The 24,564-nt window shown below is 42.6% G+C and overlaps 1 protein-coding gene across 4 annotated transcripts in view; it reads left to right on the forward strand.

Moving 5' to 3' along the window:
• Positions 1 to 7,253: 7,253 nt before the first annotated feature.
• gabbr1b (gamma-aminobutyric acid (GABA) B receptor, 1b) overlaps positions 7,254 to 24,564 on the forward strand; it is a 102,728-nt gene continuing 85,417 nt past the window's right edge. The window contains exons 1-2 of one of the 4 annotated variants that reach the window (XM_040002589.1): positions 7,254 to 8,795; positions 21,111 to 21,245. In XM_040002589.1, coding sequence (XP_039858523.1) covers positions 8,538 to 8,795; positions 21,111 to 21,245 — 393 coding nt within the window. In that variant the 5' untranslated portion in view covers positions 7,254 to 8,537. Of the gene's footprint in view, positions 8,796 to 10,903; positions 11,205 to 18,224; positions 20,735 to 21,110; positions 21,246 to 24,564 lie in introns of those variants that run through there. The other 3 variants (XM_040002590.1, XM_040002591.1, XM_040002592.1) reach the window with 3 other exon arrangements.

Genomic DNA, 24,564 nt, shown 5'->3' on the forward strand with positions numbered 1-24,564 from the left:
CTGCTCTATGTTGGTACAGGGCATTGAAGATGATAACAGTGGGTGGATTATATTCTTAAACCTAGTTACAGCGCTTTCAGAAAGACATCTACTTTGATAAAGTCTACTCTCCACCGCTGTGTAATCAATTATTGTAAATGTAAATGTTATCAGGAAATGATCAGACAGGAGAGGGTTTTCAGGAAACACTGTTAAATGTTCAGTTTCTATGCCATATGTTAAAACAAGATCTAGAATGTGATTAAAGTGGTGGATGGGTTCTTTTACATTTTGAGAGAAACCAATTGAGTCTAATAACTGATTAAATGCCATGTTGAGGCTGTCATTTTTAGCATCTACATGGATGTTAAAATCACCCACAATAATTATTTTATCTGAGCTCAGAACTAAATTAGATATAAAGTCTGAGAAATCAGACAGAAACTCTGTGTAAGGCCCAGGTGGACGATAGATGATAACAAGTAAGACTGGTTTCTGAGTTTCACAGCTGGGGTGGACAATGTTAAGCATCAGGCTTTCAAATGAATTAAAAGTCTGTCTTGGTCTTTCATTAATTAATAGGCTGGTGTGAAAAATTGCTGCCACACCGCCCCCTCGGCCTGTGCTTCGAGATTTCTGGTAGTTAGAATGACTCGGGGGTGTTGATTCATTTAAACTAACATAATAATCCTGCTGCAACCAGGTTTCTGTAAGGCAGAGCAAATCAATTTGTTGATCAATTATTAAGTCATGTACTAACAGAGACTTGGAGGAGAGAGACCTAATATTTAATAATCCACATTTCACTGTTTTACTCTTTGGTTCAGATGTGGATACTTTATTGTTCTTTCTTTGTAATTGTTTATGTTTAAGTTGTTTGTTGCTGGTTTTTAGTTTGTTTTTTGTCTGTTTGGGAGCTGACACAGTCTCTATGGAGATGGGTTTTTGGGGGGGTAGCAGGAGATATCATCACCCCCACCCGAGATTGGGTGCGATAGGAGTGCGATAGGAGAAGGATCGTTGAGTGCGAGAGGAACTGACCTGAAAGATAGGATCATGGCCAAGTTTGAAACCTGGATCCCCCACAGCCGGTTACCAAGATTACGTGAAGTACCCTCAGAAGGTCTGCTAGATGATGTTAATGCAGCACTACGGACAATACCTACAACCACGATTACCGACACTAACAAGCTGATCTACAATACGGCAGCAGTGATCAGTGAGATGCTTGGCTACAAGTTGAACAGCCACAAGGGGCAGTACCCTCCATGGAGAAGGAGGCTAGAGGGCAAGATCAAAGTAGCACGGAGGGAGGTTAGCCAACTAACGGAGTTGCAGAAAGGTGCGACAAAGAAGGTGCATAAGAAATACAGCAAGCTGTCCATACCTGAGGCCTTGGAAACTGCCAAGCAAAGACTCACAGCCTTGGCCAGCCGCCAGGAGGTACACCAGAGAGATAGAAGGCAGGAGAATAAACCAGCTGTTCTCCACAGAACCAGCAAAGGTGTAGTGGCAAGGGAACAATAATAATAAGAGAACAGCACCACCAAGGCTGGAGACGGAGCAATACTGGAAGAGCATATGGGAGAAGGACGCAACCCATAACGGCAATGCTCAGTGGCTAGTGGATCTGAGGGCAGACCACAGTGACCTCCCTGAACAGGGTCCAGTAACCATCACAGTGGCAGATATCCAAGAAAGGGTCTCCAGTATGAAGAGTTGGACAGCACCAGGGCCCGACATGGTTCACGCCTACTTGCTAAAGAAGCTGACTGCACTCCACGAGCGTCTGGCAGCACAAATGAACCAGCTGCTAGTTAACGAGAGACACCCGGAATGGCTAACCGAAGGTCGGACGGTCCTGATCCCCAAGGACCCCAAGAAGGGACCGGTCCCCTCCAACTACCGACCAATAACCTGCCTCAGTACTACATGGAAGCTCCTGTCGGGCATCATATCGGCTAAGATGAACAGGCACATGGGTCAATACATGAGCGGGACACAGAAAGGAATTGGCAAGAATACCAGAGGCGCAAAACACCAGCTACTGGTAGACAGAACAGTCAGCCGAGACTGCAAGACCAGACTGACCAACCTGTGCACTGCCTGGATTGATTACAAGAAGGCCTATGACTCAATGCCCCACAGCTGGATACTGGAATGCCTAGAATTGTACAAGATCAATGGGACCCTAAGAGCCTTCATCAGGAACTCAATGGGGATGTGGCGCACAACACTAGAGGCCAACTCCAAGCCCATAGCACAAGTCACCATCAAGTGCGGGATCGACCAAGGAGATGCTCTGTCCCCACTGCTGTTCTGCATAGGCCTGAACCCCCTCAGTGAGATCATTAACAAGACTGGCTACGGATACCGACTACGGAACGGAGCAGTTGTCAGCCACCTCCTGTACATGGATGACATCAAGCTGTATGCCAAGAGTGAACGAGACATCGATTCACTGATCCACACTACCAGGCTATACAGCAATGACATTGGAATGTCGTTCGGACTGGAGAAGTGTAGTCGGATGGTAACAAAGAGAGGGAAGGTAGTCAGAACTGAGGGGATTGAACTACCAGAAGGCAACATTGCAGACATAGAGGACAGTTACAAGTACCTGGGGATCCCGCAGGCAAATGGGAACCATGAAGAGGCCGCTAGAAAAGCTGCAAACCACCAAGTACCTGCAGAGGGTCAGGCAAGTCCTGAGGAGTCAGCTGAATGGTAAGAACAAGATCCGGGCCATCAACACGTACGCCCTGCCCGTGATCAGGTACCCTGCTGGGGTAATAGGCTGGCCAAAGGAGGAGATAGAAGCCACTGACATAAAGACAAGAAAGCTCCTTACCATGCATGGAGGGTTTCACCCCAAGTCCAGCACCCTGAGGCTGTACGCTAAGCGGAAGGAAGGGGGCCGGGGACTGGTGAGTGTCAGCACCACAGTCCAGGATGAGACAACGAACATCCAAGAATACACTGGGAGGATGGCCCCAACTGACCGAGTGCTCAGTGAATACCTCAGGCAGCAGAAACCCAAGAAAGAGGAGGGAGACGAGGAACCATCATGGAAGGACAGGCCCCTTCACGGTATGTACCACCGGCAGATAGAGGAGGTGGCTGATATCCAGAAATCCTACCAGTGGCTGGACAAAGCTGGACTGAAAGACAGCACAGAGGCACTAATCATGGCAGCACAAGAACAAGCTCTGAGCACAAGATCCATAGAGGCTGGGATCTATCACACCAGGCAAGACCCCAGGTGCAGGCTGTGTAAAGATGCCCCAGAGACAATCCAGCACATAACAGCAGGGTGCAAGATGCTAGCAGGCAAGGCATACATGGAACGCCATAACCAAGTGGCCGGCATAGTGTACAGGAACATCTGTGCCGAGTATAACCTGGAAGTCCCGAGGTCAAAATGGGAGATGCCCCCAAGGGTGGTGGAGAATGACCGAGCTAAGATCCTGTGGGACTTCCAGATACAGACGGACAAAATGGTGGTGGCTAACCAACCGGACATAGTGGTGGTAGATAAACAGAAGAAGACGGCCGTAGTGATCGATGTAGCGGTTCCGAATGACAGCAATATCAGGAAGAAGGAACACGAGAAGCTGGAGAAATACCAAGGGCTCAGAGAAGAGCTCGAGAGGATGTGGAGGGTGAAGGTAACGGTGGTCCCCGTGGTAATCGGAGCACTAGGTGCGGTGACTCCCAAGCTAGGCGAGTGGCTCCAGCAGATCCCGGGAATAACATCGGAGATCTCTGTCCAGAAGAGCGCAGTCCTGGGAACAGCTAAGATACTGCGCAGGACCCTCAAGCTCCCAGGCCTCTGGTAGAGGACCCGAGCTTGAAGGATAAACCGCCCGCAGGGGCGTGCTGGGTGTTTTATATATATATATATATATATATATATATATATATATATATATATATATATATATATATGTATGTTTTTTTTTTTGTTTTTTGTTTTTTTAAAAAGCTTAATTTTGAACACTGCTTTGCTGACTCTTTCTTTCACTTGGATCTTTTTATTGCTATACACCTCATCCTATACTCTGTTCAATATTTATTGAGCAGAAAAAAATCCAAATGGATCAGGAGGTGATGTATGTTCTTCCCAGTTTTGTGTCCACGGAAAATTGTTTAACAATTGTGTGCACAGAGCTGTCTGCTATGGAGTCACAATAAATGACAGCACAGTTTGTGGATAGAAATGAGGTGGAACTGAGGGATGTGGGAAGCACAGATAATATGCCTTCCATCTCATGCAGCATAATTTCAGTGAGATGAAGAAACAGAAAAAAGCATATCAACCCACCTGAGAAAATGACAGCTGGACAGGTTTAGGGAGCTTGTTTTGGAAACAGAAATAGGATGGACCAGATAGTTATCACACTTCAGTGGCACACTGAAGGAAGGAAGAGCAGAGTCATGTAGCTCTAGGAAATGTGAAGAAAGACCAAAACAAATAATGGAAGGATCAATGTTATCTCGTCACTGTGCTGATACAAAGACACATTTTGTATACACACTCATACATACAGGAACAAAATAAAAGGCATCACTGCTCTTAGGAAGAGGCAGAAATGAGGAAACATACAAATGTAGGAGTATGTGGGAGAGAAGCAGCACATGATTCAATACTGCTAAATAAGGTCTCTGAAATGTACTTTGCTCAATTAAAAGACTGTATATTTTAGAAAAGACCAAATCTTCTCTAATGTTTTTTTTTAAGTGATCGGTTGTAATGGTCACATTTTTATCATATTATCATATCTCCATTTTTAATGGTAGCATGGAAACTTTGAAAAGGAGTAGCAAATATCACATGCTGTAATGAATATTCTATATGTAGTGTTCACTGTTTAGTCTATATTATGTAGTTTAAAGTGGGCACTTTATTTTGGTGAGCTGCTTTATTAAACAGCTTTTGACTTTATCTATTTGCCTTGCCCTCCAGCTGAATTTAACTGGATTGAATTCTATTCTATTTATATAGTGCCCAAATCACAACAGCAATCACCTCTAGTGATGTGTTGGTCGCGAATGAAACGGCTCTTAGAGCCGACTCTTTGAAGTGAACGACGAGAGCCGGCTCCTTATTGGGAGTCGTGGGTTTTTTTTTCCTTTCTCTCACCCTCTCTCTCGCACTTTTTTCTGCTTCACTCCGCACGCGAGCCTTGTGCTTTGTGCTGAGCAGAGGGGGGAGGGGCGGTAGTTAGATGCAGTAGCACAGGAACAGAGCGGGAGGGAGAGAGAGAGAAAGAGAGCCAGGGACAACAACGTCACATTAGAAAGGTCTAGTAATCATCCGCAACTGAAAATAGTTGTGGATGATAAAGGATTCAGAAAGTTTATTCATGCAGGCCCATATGACAGAGAATGTGCATCTGCTTTTTGTTTTCATATTTTAATTTATATTTAATTGTGTTGTGATTTGCAGTGTTTTGTGTTGTTTCACTTTAAATTTGTTTAAAAGGAAAAAGCTGAAAAGTTGAAATGTAAATAGTTGGTTTTTGTATTACATGATTTATTTATTACATTTTATGTGGAGTGAATAAATATAAGTATATTTACGGTGGCCCCTAGAGACAAAGCACGTACAAACTCCAAAACACGTACAAAACACAACAGAAGTGCTCCAGGATGCTAGGGGGCAGTGTTGAGCTTTTGTTACCTAGTGGCTACACAAGCCAGGAAGTACCAACGACCGGATTTGGTGTGTGGTAGTAACAGGTAAATGAACTTTTTTTTATTTTAATTTGAATAATTATGAGTGCTTGTGTATAAACACACAAACAATATACATATGCTTTCAATTGTGTAATTTAAGCGATCTAGGTAGCTCTGTTTTGGAAGTTCGGTTAACGGTGTTTTGGAGTTTGTACGTGCTTTGTTTCTAGGGGCCACCGTATATATTTATATATAAACATATATAAATAAAACCACTTTTTTTTTTTTTAAATTAGTAATTCCTTTTGTGCATAATTTTATATTGTTGTTAATAACAAATTAATTAGAGCAAGAAAACAACCTGAAGAGCCGGTTGGGAGCCGAAAGAGTCGGTTCTTTTTAGTGAGCCGAGCCGAAAGAGCCGGTTCTCTAAAAAGAGCTGGAAATCCCATCACTAATCACCTCAAGGTGCTTTACATTGTAAAGAGCCAACAATAAGAGAGAGAGAAAACCCCATCAGATGACAGTGGGAAGAAAAAAAACTCCCTTTAACAGGAAGAATTATCTAGCAGAGCCATCCTCAGGGACCGGCGGCTATCTGCCACGACCAGTTGGGGGTAAGAGGAAAAAGACAGGACAAGGACACACTGTGGAAGAGAGCCAGTGATGAATAATCATCAGAGATTAAATGATGATTAAATACAGAGTGGTGTATAAACACAGTGAGAAAAAGGTGAGTGAAGTAGAACTCATGTGTGTTTACTATGTGCATTGAAGGACATATGCTGGTCAAAAATGACCACGGTGTTATTGGAGGCAATGCTATCCAGAGTTGTCTCGTTAGATGCCATCTGGTCATGTTTCTGGGAGGAAACACTCAACGTTTTTGCAGGAAATAAAGCTTGAAATTACGAGAAAACCAGAATAAAGAAATCCGGAACCCACAGAAATAAAAACATCAAACATTGGAATAACAATAAAACCACAAACCTAAAATCACATCCACAAAGAATTCACAAACCCAAGACAACAAAAACCCTGTGGGTGCAGGACATACTGGATCAAATCAAGTATCATCACAGTTGATGCTAAAGTATGTTTCAAAGCTATTTTGGGCTTCTAACTTATTCAGATATGGTCGTCAACACCGGTAGTTATACATGTTTGGTTTTTTTTTTTTTTTTTACACTGGATGCCCTAAATGATGTAACCCCAAAGGGATTTGTAGAATGAAACCGGGTTTGCTTTTCATGAAAATGTGTAAAACACTACTCTAAGGAACCACTATACTACAGTATGTGTAAATATTGTATATTCCTCAGTCAAACTGGTCACATTTTATGGAGAAAAATGGAATAACACTCATGTATGTACGTGCATGGTACCTGAGATCAAGGTTATGTACCTGTTACCTCTTGCCATATTTAGCTTAAATACGAGAGAGTCATAAGACCAGTAGGGTCGGAGGTTTCCCTCAGCAGGGTGGGGGGCCTAAAATGTACATGTACTGTGTAAATCCGGTCCTGCCCTTTTCATGACTGAACTGACATAACTGAATGAATTTCAGAGGACAATTTTAGCCTCGCATTATGACCTTAATGGTGTTTTACTTGTTGGCGAGAATACAGTTGGTATTGTAATTGTGATCGGCAAACGCACGAGAGAGTAATAAGAGATTCTTTCGGGAAGGTGGAGTGTCGCTAAAAACCTACGGTCCACGCGGTGGCGTTCCTGTGAAGGGTAATTAACGTTTATTCAGCAAGTCTGAGGTGTGGCAGGGAGTGTAAAGACTGGGGGGAGAGGTTCTTATCGGAGGAAAGATAAATGCTCGGGGCTGTGTAAAGGGATTGTAAAGTGGTTTGTGAAACGGAGGGACGAAGCATCCTCCTCCTCTCTCTCTCCGCTCTTGCACGCTGCTGCAGTCAGCCACAGCGGGCTCAGCAGCTCCCGTCATTTTTCTCGGCTCTCTCCCGAGCGGCCGACTGCATTCCAGCAACACCGAGGCCACTTTTTCATCTGAAGATCGACCTTGCTGTCTAATCGACCGTTCTCCTATTACGCCTACTGGATTACTGAAAACCAGGCTTTTTCATTTGTATGGTGTGGTCTGTGTACAACATGTTTAAAACGTTCTAATAAGGCTTTGGACTGGAGATCCGTGAGTAGGCTATGGATGTAGGCGGATAAGATGGAGAAGGGCAGATAAATGACGGAGAGGACAAATTAAATCTCCGCGTGTCTTCGTGGGCTCGGTGTGGATGGTTCTCAATTTTTCATAAGCAGAAAAAGGAAAGCATCGTTACAGCAATCGGTTATCTCCTGGAAACAGAGAGAAGCTGAAAACCAGGCAGCCTCCGACACTTTCGTTACCTCAGACGGTGGAAAGAGCCTGAAGCCTGATTCAGTCACCAATCTCAACCTTCTTTTTAACTCCAGCAACTTTAAAGCTGCTTTCTGCCAATGAATTGTCCCCCCGGTTTACCAGCTGCATTTAATAAGTTTGATGGAGATCGTTGTACCTGTGGACAGAGTACTTTATAAAAGCGTTGAAGCTGCGTGTTTACGAAGTTCTGTTCCAAACACAAGCGATGATAGGTTTCCTAGTTTTAATGTAACGGGAGAAGAGCTTGATGACAGTCATCTGCGTTGATTTGAATTGTTTGTCGGTTGCAAAAAGCTTACGATCACATTAAAATTATGTAAATAACACAGAATTGCAAATGGGCTCTCTTCTCTCAGGAACACCAGCGTGGGCTCGTTCATAGAATTTCATTCTTCACGAGCCACACGCAATACCACCTTGCTCCCTCCAAGCCGAAAAGTGTATAGAAGGAATACACTGACTCCAAGCTTCGCTCAACCTTCAGCATCCCCCAGCTATGAAAAGGCTTTGCCAAAACCTCCCCCGTAGGCCGGTCTCCCGCTACTCTCTGACCTTTATCCTTACTGTTCTATCCTGCTCCTGCCCGGCTCTAGGCAAGAAGAAGCTCTACATTGGAGCCCTGTTTCCCATGAGTGGAGGCTGGCCTGGTGGACAAGCCTGCCTCCCCGCTGCTCAGATGGCCCTGGACTTGGTGAATAATAGGACAGACATCCTGCCTGACTATGAGCTGGAGCTGATACATTATGACAGTATGGTAAGTACAGACGAAGGCTTACCCTAATTTCTTTCCAGCTTTAACTGCATGTGTGCAAATGTTGATCAGAACTAGTAGGACTTCTCATATAAGTCAGCACCTGCTGCAACACAACAAAGGCTACAAGGGCACAGCACAAAAAACGAAACAAAAAAACTAACACTAGAATTTCTGTTTCTTTTGAATGGTGTTAAGGAGCGTAGCCTGATATGGCTATATTAATATTTTTAAGGCAACTTTAATGAGAGGTGTAGGTGTGAACTAATAGCTTTACTAAACATTGCTGAATTTGCATTCAATAATGTTTTACAAAGCAGTTATTAAAAATAATATTTGACTTTCTAGGTTAAAATACTCCCGTCACTGGTAAAAATGGCTGAACACATCTGGACAAAAATTAATTAATTGACACAGACCCGCAGAGTTGATGATTAAAATTCTTTAACAATGAGCCACAATCATTTATAACTAGAGGTGGAAAGCTAATCATATAGCATGGGACCCAAATTATTTATTATTGGCAAACCAACATTTCTAACGGCACTCTTTTTTCAACAACAAAAGTTTGTGTCAAAAGTTTTTACTTTTATCACTCTATTACTGTCCCTGTCGATCCAGAAAGAATAAATAATAAATCTATTAATCGACATTTAACAGTGGCAGTAGTCATGGGATGAAAGTGTGCAGAAAATGCTAAACTTGTGACTTTTGTGGAAGGACCATTAATCACCAAATTAAAGGCATAGATTGTCTCCCCTCCACATATCAGATATCTCTGCACCCCTCAGACACATTTCCAGGATCATGTTATGCCATCAGAAGAATAAGTGGCAGTCTTTTCTGTATGTTTTTAAAATGCAGAATTCAGGCCATAAAATGGGTCGCAGCCCAAGAGATATGCTCTACCTACTGTATAGTGATGTGAAAACTGCATCTGTGTTTGTTTGCAAAAGAACAGCAGCTATACAGCCTGCACATGTTCAAACAGCACCACACTCTGTGCTAATGGCTCTCTGTGTGCTCACTGTGGAAACTCATCTATTTCTGTCTGCATTCAATCTGCAACTTGAATGTTACAAAAGCAACATGGTATCATGAATTCAAAGGTTTTCTATGCAGTAAAATAGCAATAAGATTTTTATACAAATTGGAGATGGTTCTGGAGATGGCTGACTTGAGACTGAACCCATATATATGGTCACATTTTTCATCAAAGTGAACAACAATATGAAAACATCTCAGGAGGCTCATAATCTAGAATTTTATATTTGAATAAACCTGGAAAAGGTTACAGAGTCTCAGATTAGATGGTAACAGTCACATTTTCCACAACTGACAATACAAGTTTCTGTTCTCCATAGATGTGGCCGACAGCTAAGAGGATTCCAAAACCACAACACCGAATGCTCAGTGAGGCATAAGACAAGCCTAGAATAACTTCTAAGGGCTTAAAGAAATCACTGTCAGTGAAAGCTTGTGTTTGCCCTTGCTCTTTTTAGGTGTTTGATTTCTTTTTATAGACAAATGGATAATAACAGCTTTGTGTTTCAGTTAAAGATTTGGTATACAGGCATTGACTCTAGCAATTTTTTTGTCAGCACCAGCTAAAACAGGCTGAAGTCTATGAGAACTGCTCTATGGATGATGACTTCCTTATATTACATGAATGGAATAACTGAAGACTCAAGATCACCCATTAAAATAAAAGTTCATCTTGTTTTGGCAGTTGTCCTGCACAATGTGCTGCAGGCAAAACCAATAAGAAGCATCCATTTTGCGTCAAATGCACTGCATGAACAGTCTGCATACACCATGTGTTCAGTGCAGCTGGACTTTAGAGTTAGCGAAAGTGACTGTCACAAGAATATAAACATAGTTAACTGCAGACGGGCAGCTTTTTCCGACAGAAAAACAGGCAGTGCGTCTGCTTCTTCCGGCACATTTTTTCTGGCACAACTGATCGAGACTTGCAACTTAGCGTTATTATAATTTTGTATTTTCTAGTTAATTTATATTTTAATTTTTTTTGTTAGTTTCAGTTAGTTGCCAGAATGGAAACACACACACACACACACACACACGCACACACACACACACACACACACACACACACACACACACACACACACACACACAAGTATATAAACAGTTAAATTTAATGTGACAAGTGTATTCTTTTTTTCCCCAAGAAGCATCACTGTGATTGGTTCAAGCTGCTCTGCATTGGATCTCTACTTCAAAATCCAGGAGTGGTGGTAGTGGGGGTGTAGGTTGGCGTGACAACAGTAACCACGACAACTGCAGTTCAAACAAACACAGATTTGGCTACAAGAATAAGGCAAGATCATGCACCTTGTATGATGACACAACAGGAGCAGATGGACGGATGCATGATGTAAACCTGTTGTGGTGAGAAAACCATATTTAGCACACTTAGCCAAATGTAACAAGCACTAGCTTGGTCACTCATCAATCACAGATGACTAAACCTATTCCACTGCTGTGCCAGGCCAACTGCACATTACACTAAGCATGCTCTGATGGATCTCCCACAGATCATAGTCTGGAACCACACAAAGAGATCTCTGAGAGATCAGAAAAAATGGCTGAATCATCTGTTGCAATGGGTCTCTCATTTTACTGACCTCTTAAAGCACTTTAAAGCCACATTTAACCATCCATTCTATAAAATTAGGTCCATGAGAGAGAGGGATGGGGGCTGTTTCCAATTTTGCCTCTGTTTACCTGCACAGTGAATTTAATCTCAAATGAAAAGATGCAAATGAAGGGTAGATTTTGAGTTTCAACTGAACATTTGGCTGAATCTGAGCAGAAAGTATAGCTTTGTATAGTTTAAAATTCATTCTACTGCTTTTATCAGCAATCACATCATCGATAAACACTACTGACCTTGTTCCAGTGGCTGCCATACACATACAATAACACTATGTTTCACAGATGATGCAGTATCCTTTGAGTCATGAACTATTCATTTCCTTCTCAATACTTTTGTCCCCTCATAATTCTTCTACAAGTTCATCTTAGTTTCTTTCCAAAATGTTGTTTTCCAAAATCGTGCAGGCTTTTTTTGGGTAAAATCTAGGCAAAGTGTAAAAATACAAATATAAACTGTGTTGTTGTCCAAATACTTAGATACCAAATTGTATATTTAAAGAACCTCATTCACTACATTCAAAAGACATGCTGTGGAAGGGAGCCAGTGATGAATAATCATCAGAGATGATGATGATTAAATACAGAGTGGTGTATAAACACAGTGAGAAAAAGGTGAGTGAAGTAGAACTCATGTGTGTTTACTATGTGCATTGAAGGACATATGCTGGTCAAAAATGACCACGGTGTTATTGGAGGCAATGCTATCCAGAGTTGTCTCGTTAGATGCCATCTGGTCATGTTTCTGGGAGGAAACACTCAACGTTTTTGCAGGAAATAAAGCTTGAAATTACGAGAAAACCAGAATAAAGAGTTCCGGAACCCACAGAAATAAAAACATCAAACATTGGAATAACAATAAAACCACAAACCTAAAATCACATTCACAAAGAATTCACAAACCCAAGACAACAAAAACCCTGTGGGTGCAGGACATACTGGATCAAATCAAGTATCATCACAGTTGATGCTAAAGTATGTTTCAAAGCTATTTTGGGCTTCTAACTTATTCAGATATGGTCGTCAACACCGGTAGTTATACATGTTTGGTTTTTTTTGTTTTGTTTTGTTTTGTTTTGTTTACACTGGATGCCCTAAATGATGTAACCCCAAAGGGATTTGTAGAATGAAACCGGGTTTGCTTTTCATGAAAATGTGTAAAACACTACACTAAGGAACCACTATACTACAGTATGTGTAAATATTGTATATTCCTCAGTCAAACTGGTCACATTTTATGGAGAAAAATGGAATAACACTCATGTATGTACGTGCATGGTACCTGAGATCAAGGTTATGTACCTGTTACCTCTTGCCATATTCAGCTTAAATACGAGAGAGTCATAAGACCAGTAGGGTCGGAGGTTTCCCTCAGCAGGGTGGGGGGCCTAAAATGTACGGTCCACGCGGTGGCGTTCCTGTGACAGGTAATTAACGTTTATTCAGCAAGTCTGAGGTGTGGCAGGGAGTGTAAAGACTGGGGGAGAGGTTCTTATCGGAAGAAAGATAAATGCTCGGGGCTGTGTAAAGGGATCATTAGTAAGTAATAACTAATGATTAAATGCAGAGAAGTATATAGATGCATAGTGAGGGGAAAAGGTGAGTGAAGAAGAAATACTCAGCAGCCTACACCTACTGCAGCTTACGTAAGGGAGGATTCAGGGTCACCTGATCCAGCCCCAACTATATGCTTTAGGAAAAAGAAAAGTTTTAAGCCTAATCTTAAAAGTAGAGATAGTGTCTGTCTCCCGAATCCAGTCTGGAAGCTGGTTCCACAGAAGAGGGGCCTGAAAACTGAAGGCTCTGCCCCCCATTCTGCCTTTAAATACTCTAAGAAACCACAAGTAAGCCTGCAGTGTGAGAGCGAAGTGCTCTAATGGGGTGATATGAGACTGATTATTCAAGACCTTGTACGTGAGGAGCAGGATTTTAAATTCAATTCTAGATTTAACGGGAAGCCAGTGAACAGAAGCCAGTATAGGAGAACTCTGCTCTACAAATGTAGTGTGTTCATGGACTTTTAAAAAATGCATTTAATGTCTTTTTCTTTTCCTTGACCTTCTCTGTGTTCCTGACTTTCAGAATTTACAAATTAAGCCCCGTTTTCAACAATACAAAAAAACACACACTTTACTAGTGTGGACAAGCACTGTTCTTCCTCCGTGTAGGAGTAGAACTTGCAGTTTCCCAGGGAGATCGGAACAGGTTGTGGAAACAGTGGAGGGGTGAGATGGGGACTAATTAGTGTATTAATATTTGTATATAATTTTTTCCCCATAAGTGACACTCAGTCTATGCTACTGGATACAAAGTAATTCTATAGTGAAACCTCAAAGGTCTTAGTTTAACTGACTTAACTTCTTTGAATAATAATGTCTTAAAGCATGCTCAATTGTCCAAGTAAGGAAATCCAAAAAAGTTGATTATGGACTTCTTCACTCAGCTGACTGCAAGTTTTTCCAACCTTATAATCAGAACAATGCATAATGAATGAAACTAGAACCACTGATGAACAATCGACTGTGAAGTCAGTTCCTTGATCATTAATTTGCAAATTGTCAAGACAATCCATGGTCATGTTCGTGAGTTGTGCTAGTGTCAGTCATTATGCAAATGTACTGTTTATGAGGTTGGTGAAACGTGCATTCAGCTGAGACTGAAGAAGTAATGAATGAGTAATGAATTGTTTCTCACACTGAAAATGTTACTTCCAGATGAACAGAATCAACTTTTGGGGATTTTGAATTGAAGTTTTTTTCCTCCTAAACTCATTTACTTACCCAAAGGAGTGATGAACTCATGCCATGGTGACCCCTCTTAGAATATTAGACTGAATTTAATCAAAATTACACACACTGATCACCTAATGGATTTTCGCCAAATTTTGCTCAAGGTCAAGGTCATATTTGTTGTTATTAGATTCTCATTAGTTTGTGCAATACAACCACATCACTTTCTTCACTACATGACACATTACAATAAACTGTGAATAATGATGGATTGTGAACTGGATGAGCTACTGATTAAGCTTAGTTCAAGGCTGTTAACTAACTATTTTTTCTGTGAGATTATATTTTCCCTTTGCTGTTTCTGAAATTATGACTGAAACTCTGCTTTTATTTTGCAGTTTCAGAAGCCTACCTAACTCGGTCTTAGGTAGTAACTCGTGTAACTCGTTTGTCTTCATTATTTAAGACATTTAAACAAATTTCAAAAAATGGAATTTGAGGTAAGCAATCAACTGGTTACAATGGGATCAGCAGCAAATCATCAGTCCTTTCTAACCAAAAATAATAGAATGTCTATTTATGTCTTTTCAGTAAATAGACTCCATTTATGAAAACAAGAGTTTCACACTAACATGGATTAGTCTGCTACTTTAACTTTGGTGTTTTAACAAGTCTGGTTTAGTCTACTTCTAAACCAGTGAGTTAAAATCAGTCTTATTAAATTTGATAATTACCACACTGTGATACTACAGCCCTTAGACAGCAATAGATTACATGCATGAATACCCCCTTTTTAAAACATCAAGGTTAGGTTGACCCAAACAGTTAGTCAGGTCAAACAGTTTCAGTTACAGCAAACAGATACACATTAACTAATGATGGGTGATAACAAATCTGGTAATTATTATTAAATTTGATGAAAGCTTTTTATAACAGATACATTTAAATGTGGACCAATATGAAATACTGTAAATCTCCTCACAAGTTTTGCTAGCTTCCCTTGTCAGTGAACGGCTGAACGGGGGGGGGGGGAACTGACAGAGGGAAACCCAGCCCGGGAGCGAAGCTGGCACTGGCGGTCAGAAAAAGCTGCAGACAGCTCGGGCTCCGTTGGTTGTGGGGCGCTCCTGGGGGAAAAAAACAGAATCCATCAGCCCGGTGGCAGGTGGGCGGCCGCGGCGAGGGGCCTGGGCCGGGACCACCTGATCATCTTGCAGAACATGTGCAGGCTTAAGTCTGTCAACAGAGACAACCTCCTGCTGACCGCCAAAGTCCAAAATGAAATGTTTTTTTAAGAACCCTGTATGGCCCGTCATATGGTGGATACAGCGGAGTCCTATGGGCATCGTGCCTGATGAAAACGAAACGAGCAGAGTCCAATGACCTCGGAACAAAAGTGTCAGGCAGGCAGTGGTGCACAGGGCCAGGAACAGGAAATGAGTCCCTTGGGGGGCGAAAAGGCAGCACAGAGGTATCGAAACACGGGGGGCTCTCAGGTAAGAATTCCCCGGGACCTGGAGGAGCTGGCCGAGGACCAGTTCAGCCGGGGAAACCCCGAGGTCTTCTTTAACCGCTCTACGCAATCCCAGCAAAACCCACGGAAGACGGTCGACCCAGTTGCCACCTGTTAAGGAAGCCCGGAGCGCGGCCTTGAGTGACCGGTGAAACCGCTCGCACATCCCGTTAGCTTGTGGGTGGTATGCTGTGGTGCGGTGGACTTTGACCCCCAGGCCGTCAGCCATGGCAGACCAAAGCTCAGAAACAAACTGGGGGCCCCTGTCCGAGGTAATGTCAGCAGGGGGACCGAAACGCGAAACCCACGTAGACAAAAATGCCCTGGCCACCGTCACCACTGTCATGGATGCCAGGGGTACCGCCTCCGGCCACCTGGTCGTGCAGTCCACCACAGTCATAAGGTGCGTGAAACCCTGTGACTGCGGCAAGGGACCAACCAGGTCCACATGAACGTGATCGAAACGCCTACTGGGGACGCGGAAAGGTTCGAGTCGTGCCTGCGTGTGCCGGTGGATTTTCGAGCGTTGGCATGGGATACAAGCTGCCGTCCAGTCTTTCAACGTTTTGCGAAGACCCGGCCAAACGAACCTGGCGCTGACCAGCTTGACCGAGGCCCGGACGCCTGGATGAGAGAAGGCATGCACCGAGTCAAAAACACGATGACGCCATGAAAGGGGAACCACCAGGCAGGGGCGGCCGGTAGAAACATCACAAAGCAGGCGCGGACTGCCGTCCCACACAGGGGTGTCCTCCAGCACGAGGCCTGTTTTTGTTGACTGAAGGACAAGGACGTCCGGGTCAGCACGTTGCTCAGCGGCCATGGCAGCGTAGTCGATGCCAACATACACCAGAGAAACCAATACGCGTGAGAGACAGTCAGCGACGTGATTGGACTTACCAGCCACATGCTGAATGTCTGTGGTAAACTCTGAAATGGACGCCAACTGGCACTGCTGGCATGCGCTCCATGGGTCAGAAACCTTGGACATGGCAAAAGGTTTGTGGTCAACGTACGCAGTAAAGTTGCGACCCTTGAGGAAAAAACGAAAATGTTGTGTCCCGAGGTGCAGGGCAAGCAACTCCCTGTCAAAAACACTGTACTTGCGTTCGGAATCCCAGAGCGTACGACTGAAAAAGGCGAGCGGTTGCCAGAGACCTGAAACCCGCTGTTCCAACACGGCACCCACTGCCACGTCGGACGCGTCAGTTGGCAACGCGATCTCCGCCGACGGAAACGGGTGGGCCAGCATGGCCGACGCGGGAAAACCGAAACGGCCTGGACTCTGTCGGGCAACGGAACCACACCTTCAACGGAAATGCGGTGCCCGAGGAAATCCAGAACAGGCAACCCGAACTGGCACTTGGAAGGGTTGATGATCAGGCCGTGCGCTGCCAAACACTGATCATCAACCCATCAACGCGGCGAGATTGGCAGAAAAATCCTGAATGTGGGGGATGGGGTAACGGTCATTCTCTGTGGCAATTTAAACGGCGGAAATCTCCGCATGGCCTCCACCGACCGTCCAATTTGGGCACCATGTGAAGCGGAGAGGCCCATGCGCTGTTCGAGCGCTGTACAATGCCAAGGCGCTCCATGGCTGCAAACTCTTCCCAAGCAATGGACAGTTTCGCAGAAGAGCAGCCTTTCTGTATTGCCAGCGGTCGTGGCTGCTACGGCGCGCTGGCGGGTCCGTTTCCCTGGGCCGTAAAAGCGCAAGGCAGCAGGCAGCAGGCAGCAACGCGCTCTAGCGCCAAAATGCTGATGGTAGAAACTCTTTCTTCCATCCTTCTTTGTTCCTCTCCAACATCAACTGAACACATCACGCCAGCGTTGCCAACTCCTCAGTAAGGAAAATTGCTATTGGTTGTCCTAAAAGTCGCTAGAAGTTGCTAAATGACGTCATCGCCTAATTTGCATACTTGGTCATGCTAATGTAATTGTAACCTGCGTTGTTGGAGAGAGAAATAACAAGAAGAGACAGAGTGAGTAAAAAACGTCTTAAAAGCATTTAGAATTTATTTAGAACTACAAATTAAATTTCTTTTAGCAATCATTATTTTTTTAATGTCACAATTCCAACCTTACTCCTTTATCCGGGCCTGGACTGGCAAAAGTGACCCAAACTTGGCACTCTGGTGGAGTTAATTTGTGTGTGTGTGTTTATAAGTAGTTTTAAACCTTGTGATCCACAAAACAGCATAACAGTAAAAGAAGAACTGACTGCGTTACAGTCAGTGCGGGAGCAGCGGCTTCACTCATGCGCGATTCATTTGCAGTTTGGACGCATAGGTATGAACATCTTCTGCCCTGTTAGCAGCTGCATGAGGACTATCCTCCGCCCGTGAGCGCTTTGGCACGGGTGAGGTGCCCACGGCAGCACCCGCTGCTTGTTGAGAGCAAGAGTGATACGCGTTTTCACGTCAAAAAGTCGTCATAAATAAGTCTCCAATAACACTGTCGCTAGAATAAGTCGCCAGATTTGTCGCTAGTCGCATTTTAGAAAAAAAGTCGCTAAGGGGGTCTGAAAACTCGCTAAATATAGCGACAAAGTCGCTAAGTTGGCAACACTGCATCGCGCCACAAAACACAGCAACACACTTCCTCAACACTGTGAGTGGATCCCTCTAGTGGTCCACCACACTACCACATAAATTACTGACTGTTCATTTCTTTAGAAGTGAGCAAACTTGCAGATGCAGCAGGGGATCAAATTTTTACCCCTGGTTAGTGAAGTCATACATTATTATTACTACATTGTTTAAATTATACCGCTTGCTGACGGCTGATGGCAGCCATCCTACTTTACATGGAAGCAAACAGGGGTAAGTCTAAAGGTGGGCATGGGGTGTAGTAGACCATATTTATTTCAAGGTTTTCATACATTTTTTTCAAATTGAAAGTGAAATAATATAAAATACTTTCTCAATTAAATTGAGTTGATATTTTTAAAATATAATAAATTAAAGCTTTTTTCACAGCCAATAAAAAGATACATGCACCGGTAAAAATCTAAGCCAATGAGCAGGTCATCTTGAAAGACCTGTATTTTTTCTCTTTTGAAAATTTTTGATTGGTCATAATAAGACAAGGGTATTTCTTATCCAATTAATTGATTAATCGATGGAATAATCAATAGATTATTCAATTACTAAAATAACTGATAGCTGCAACTCTACACTCACAGTTTCTGCCCTAAAGCTTAACTCTCATGGTCCTTTTTGACTCTGACATTGACCATAATTTACAAAATGAACCTGACGATAAAGGAATGAAAGTAAGAACTGCAACCTAGCCTCATCAACACTGGCTTCACTTTCTTGACCCCGATGCTACATCAGTTTTTGATATACAGTTCATGTTTAAGCTGGTATTGGTACATCACTTGTGGTTATATCAGTATGCTCTCTTTTAAAAGCAATGTTACTGAATCAACCTAAAAGTTTTGGGCACCAGCCCTTATTGATCATGGTGTAAGAAAATGTCAGTTTGGCATGGCTATGCAAACCCCTTTTTATGGCTCAAACCTGTGTGATGATACACAGATTTGTATAAACATTAATTTCATTGTTTGTGAACTCTCTGTTAAATGTTTAGTGATTACCACACTCATCATTATCATATAAATGGTTTATTGATTTCATTGACTATAGGCTATAAAGAGAAAGTCAGGCATCATTTGTAATATGACAGTCAAGATGATGGGATCTGACTGGTGGGTATATGCATTCTCCAGAAACACATGGGTAGATGCTCTGTCTGCTTCACCAGATGAGCCCGCCATGGCTCTGGTTGAGGTGACCTTGGAACGTGCCTCACATCGCCCCTTTGCAACCCTTTTTTTATTGGCTCTCTGTACATATACAGAAGAAAACACATTTTAAATTGGTTAATATATTTTAGTTCTACATTCAGCAAACTGTGTATCATATTTTTGCTATATCCTATGCTTAGTGTCCTTCCACATTAATTTGTTCTGGGTTTTTTTTTTTTTGTTTGTTTTTTGTTTAGTGCTTGACTGCAATTATCCACCATCCTCCAACAACCCAGAAAGACAAAAAAGTTAACCTTACTTTTAAACTGGGTGGATTAAAAATTTCTTTATGTCACTATCCCTCCGTGTTATGGTACAGGCATGTATGTCTGCTATTGGAACTGGGTCGCTTGTGTTTACTGATGATGTGACTGCTGATAGAAGTAGTGGGGATGAATTCTGAAGGCTATGCTACGATTCAGCCAAATGTTTTAAAGTAATCAGACAGCATCTCTCTCAGTGCAATTGAATAATGACCCAAAACAGTGAAAAGCAATCCAAGGGAAAAAAAGAGAGAGATTTTTGAGCGGACAAGACAATCATCTAATGTCTACCCCCTGCAGGCTTTTCAGTTACAGAAAACATAACTGAAGGCACAGAAACCCACAAACAAGCAGGAGCGTAAGACAGCTGCGGTAAAGACCTGCTAGAACATCTTAAGGAGGACATACAGCATTTGGTGATATCCATGAGTTCTAGACGTAGTCAAAAATTTTTCATCCTGTTAGGGTACCTGGGTTGTTGACCCAGTGTTTTGAGTTTTGCATTATTATTGCACTTTGATTTTGTCATTATTTATAATTTCTAGTCTTTTGGTTTCTATGTTAGAGTTCTTAGTCTCCTGGTTTCTGTCTCTGTTTCATGGTTGCCCTGTCTCCCCTGTCAGCTGTGTCCCCTTCTCGTGTCTCTGTGTTATATTTCCTGTTTTACTTTGAAGGGCTTTGTCTCATGTCAGTGTTTCTAGTTTTGTTTTCTTTGTGTTGTTAGGTCTGATTTGTCCTACCTGTGTCCCCCTCTTGTCTCCCATTACCTGATTGCTTCCTGTATTTAAGCCGTGTGTTTTCCTTGGTCTGTGTAATGATCTTTATCATCTTGTACTATGTGTTCCGTCTGTCAGGCTGCCTACCTAGTTTATTTGTATTTTCAGTTTAGTTTTTTTTTTTTTTGCATTCAGCAATAAAGCTGCATTGAGTTCACCTTTTTGCCTTTTGTGAGTCTGCACTTTGGGTCCACCATTCTTGCCTGCCACACGCAGTCATGACGCATCCAGATTTAAATCCTTACATTTAAAATTCTGTTTTTTTATGCCATTATTTTTGAGCCTCACAAAATGGATTTTCATTCCCGAATAGTTACCTAAATAATTTTGTTAAACCCTTAACTAAAAAAATGTAAGTGCATCTTGATGTTTGATTTAAAGTTCAGTGGTGGTGAACAGAGGCAACATCACAAAAAAATTTCTTTGACCAAATACTTATGGACTTAATTGTACCTATGAACAGTTATTTATTTAGTGTTATCATATGTAAAGTTGTTTGGAACAATGTATGCTGACAAACATGTCTTGTGTGTTTGTGTCCCTATAGTGTGATCCTGGTGAGGCCACCAAGCTGCTGTATGACCTTCTGTACACAGAGCCTATCAAAATCGTGTTGATGCCAGGCTGCAGCTCTGTGTCCACACTGGTGGCCGAAGCTGCTCGCATGTGGAACCTCATAGTGGTAAAAGCCTTTACATTTTTAGAGCTTCAATATACAACTTCTAAACAGTAATTCAATGATGTATTTACATTGTTTTAAGAAAAAAAACAATGGCAGTAGTATTACTGAATAGTGCAAGTCACAATGAAACTGGAAAGAAGAACTGTGCATACAAAAATACTGATGCAAAAGAAAAGGAAACACAAAGGCTGCCCACAGCGTTTAGGTGATAAGTAATCTCTGGGTGCTGTTGTGTGAAAATACCACCAAGAACACTTAGCACTATAGGTGACAACAAAACACAAAAATATCACAGGAAGCAACTCTTTACACCAAGAATACAGAGCCAAAATATATACTTGAAGACAGTGAACTAAAGAGATGTCACAGTGAGACAGTCAGATTAGGGCGTCAGCTGCAGAATACTCGGTTAAGGTTGTGATACAGATTCATCCAACCATTTATCTTTTCATGCCTAAAGATAAATAAAAATACTTAAGAAAAAATCCTGATTGAAGTTAAAGTAATTTATGCATCAAAGGGTGAAACAAATGATAAATAGTAAATGGACTTATAGGGCAATTTTCTGCTCTACCTGAGCACTCAAAGCACTTTATACAACATGCCACATTCATACCCATTCATACAAGCTCCTTTTTCTATGCTTTTTCTACATGAATGCTTTCTACCTAACATCCACACACATTCACGCATCGGAGAGCAAGTTGGAGGATATTTGCATGAAGACTGGAGCAGCCAGGGATCAAACAACGAAGCTACCCATTAGTAGATGACCTGTTGATGTTTTTGCATAGTTTTTTCATTTTTCTTTTGTTCTGCTCTTTGACTGTCCTGTCCAACACTATAGAAACAGGAATTATTGTCTGAAGGCCAAGAAAAACGTAAAACAGGTGGATAGTTATTCAGTCAACTATCAAGTGGATATCTCTATAAATCTATATATATATCTATTTATCTATATCTATCTATCTATCCATCTCTCTCTCTCTCTCTCTCTCTCTCTGTGTATATATGTGTATATATATATAGATAGATAGATAGATAGATAGATAGATAGATAGATAGATATAGATATACGGACAGTTATTGAATAGTGGCTAGTTATTCAGTCAACTATCTATCGATCGATCGATATACCGACACGACCAGGGAACGGGAAAGTGTAATCGAGGATGTCACTTTAAGAGAGACAGACTTGACCTCCTGACTATGAATGATGAAGATGATAAGGTGCTGACACTATGAATCCACAATTTCAGCAGGGTTGTCTGATAAGAACAGATGGCTTATCCACAAATCCACTTCCACTCGGGTATCTGTCGTTCACTCATTTATTGAACAAGAATCCAAGTTACACATCCATAATGTCAGTGAGGGGATTTAACGTGCCGTAGAATGCTATATGCCCTGTGTTGAAGTAATGGTGTGGTTTCTGTTGGAAGAGAACATAAAAGTCTTATATAATTATGTGAACAGAGTAAATTAAATGTGTAATACAACAATACAAACAATACTTGGTAGTACAACATTCAACCAAAATAAGGGAATATCAACAAGTGCTAATTTTACTATTTACATAAATCCCAACTAGACACTTTACACAAGACCCAACATGAGCAATTACACTCATTGGCTAATCGTCATCTGTATGCTTATATATTTACTCAGCAGAGTGGCTCTGTTCGTCAGCACAGCTGACTGGCTGGCCTTTTGTACAGCCGCCCCCAACTTTGCGGAGCAAAGGTGCACTTCACTTAGGAAGGTCAGCCAGTAGACTCTGGTGGAAGAGCTGGAAGTCTGATGAGTTGAGCCACTGGTCGTATATATGCCTTGTTTCCCACCTGTATCTGAGCAGTCCAAACCCTGCCATCTGCTCCAGGGATGACTTGGATGACCTTCCCAACGAGCCACAGGGCACGAGGGAGCTGCTGGTCCACAATGAGAACGATAGTGCCAACAGTCAACTGATCTCTTTCGTGTTGCCAGTTGTGCTGCGTCTGGAGTGAAGGTAGAAAATTCCAAATGTAGTAGATCCAGAATTGATCCGCCAAGGCTTGGCACTGCCTCCACCTACGACGGCTCAAGATTTCTGTTTCTGGGTAGACAACCTGTGGCATGGAGATATGAAGGGTGAGTTCCCTCTTGAGAACAGCAGCAAGCTGGGCTCCCACATAAGCAGCACAGAGCTCCAACCTAGGAATGGACTGTTGACGGACGGGAGCAACTCAAGATCGGACGGCTAGGGAGGCTACCTGGATTCCCCCTATATGATCTTCTGTCCGAGGGTATACCACAGCTCCGTATGCCTTCTCAGATGCATCGGAGAAGATGTGGATGCTTTGCTTGCAAAGGGATAGGTCTGTCTCTGGCTGCACGTGACAACGTGACGGGGAGACATCAGGGAGCTGAATCAATTCACTTTCCCATGCATGCCACAGCTGCAGCAGGTCGACTGGCAGATTCGGATCATCCCAGTCTCTCCTTTTTCTCCAGAGGTGCTGGACCAGGATTTTGGCCCGAGTGGTGTAAGGAATGAGGAGGCCAAGCGGATCATACTGCTTGGCCAGAACCCGATAGATGATTGTGGGCTCCACCAACTGCTCGGTGTGCCGTATCTGATATCTTAGCTCGTCAGACTGGCAGTGCCATTGCAGGCCCAGAGTCTGCTCTGGTACATCAGTTCCATTGGGGGAAAACCACAGTTCACTGTTTTCCGAGACTGATCCAGGTGGCATATGACTGATGAGTTCTGGGTAGTTGGAAGCCCACTGTCGTAATTCAAAGCCACCGGTGAGTAGCAACTGCTGGATTTTGTTGACCAGTTGCTGGGCTTCGGGAAATGATGCAAAGCTCTGGAGGAGATTGTCAACGTAGAAACATTTCTCCACCGTGTGACGGGTATCTTCGCTGGGGCTGCTGTGATCCAGAACGTGCCGCTGGAGAGCATAGGTGACACAGCAGGGACTGCATGTTTTCCCGAAGGGCAAGACCTGCCATTCATAGACATCTGGTTGCCTAGTTCGATCCATGTCTTTCCAGAGGAATCGGAGAAAAGGCTTGTCCTCAGTCAAGAAGTGACCTTATTTATTTATTTATTTATTTAGGACAGTGCATGTTAATGAACATAAATGTAAAAAAAAAAATTACATGAATGTAAACATACCAGATTATAGCCAAGGGCTAATTTCCATCTGTTGTCCTTAAGCATAAAAATAGACATAATAATTCATAAAATTTTCATCATTCATTCATAATAAAAACTCCATCACCAAACTTACACATACACACCGACCTGATGAAACATCCCCTTGATGTCACT

The sequence above is a fragment of the Simochromis diagramma genome, unplaced genomic scaffold, assembly GCF_900408965.1.
Source record: "Simochromis diagramma unplaced genomic scaffold, fSimDia1.1 OVJJ01000449.1, whole genome shotgun sequence".
Lineage (NCBI taxonomy): Eukaryota > Metazoa > Chordata > Actinopteri > Cichliformes > Cichlidae > Simochromis > Simochromis diagramma.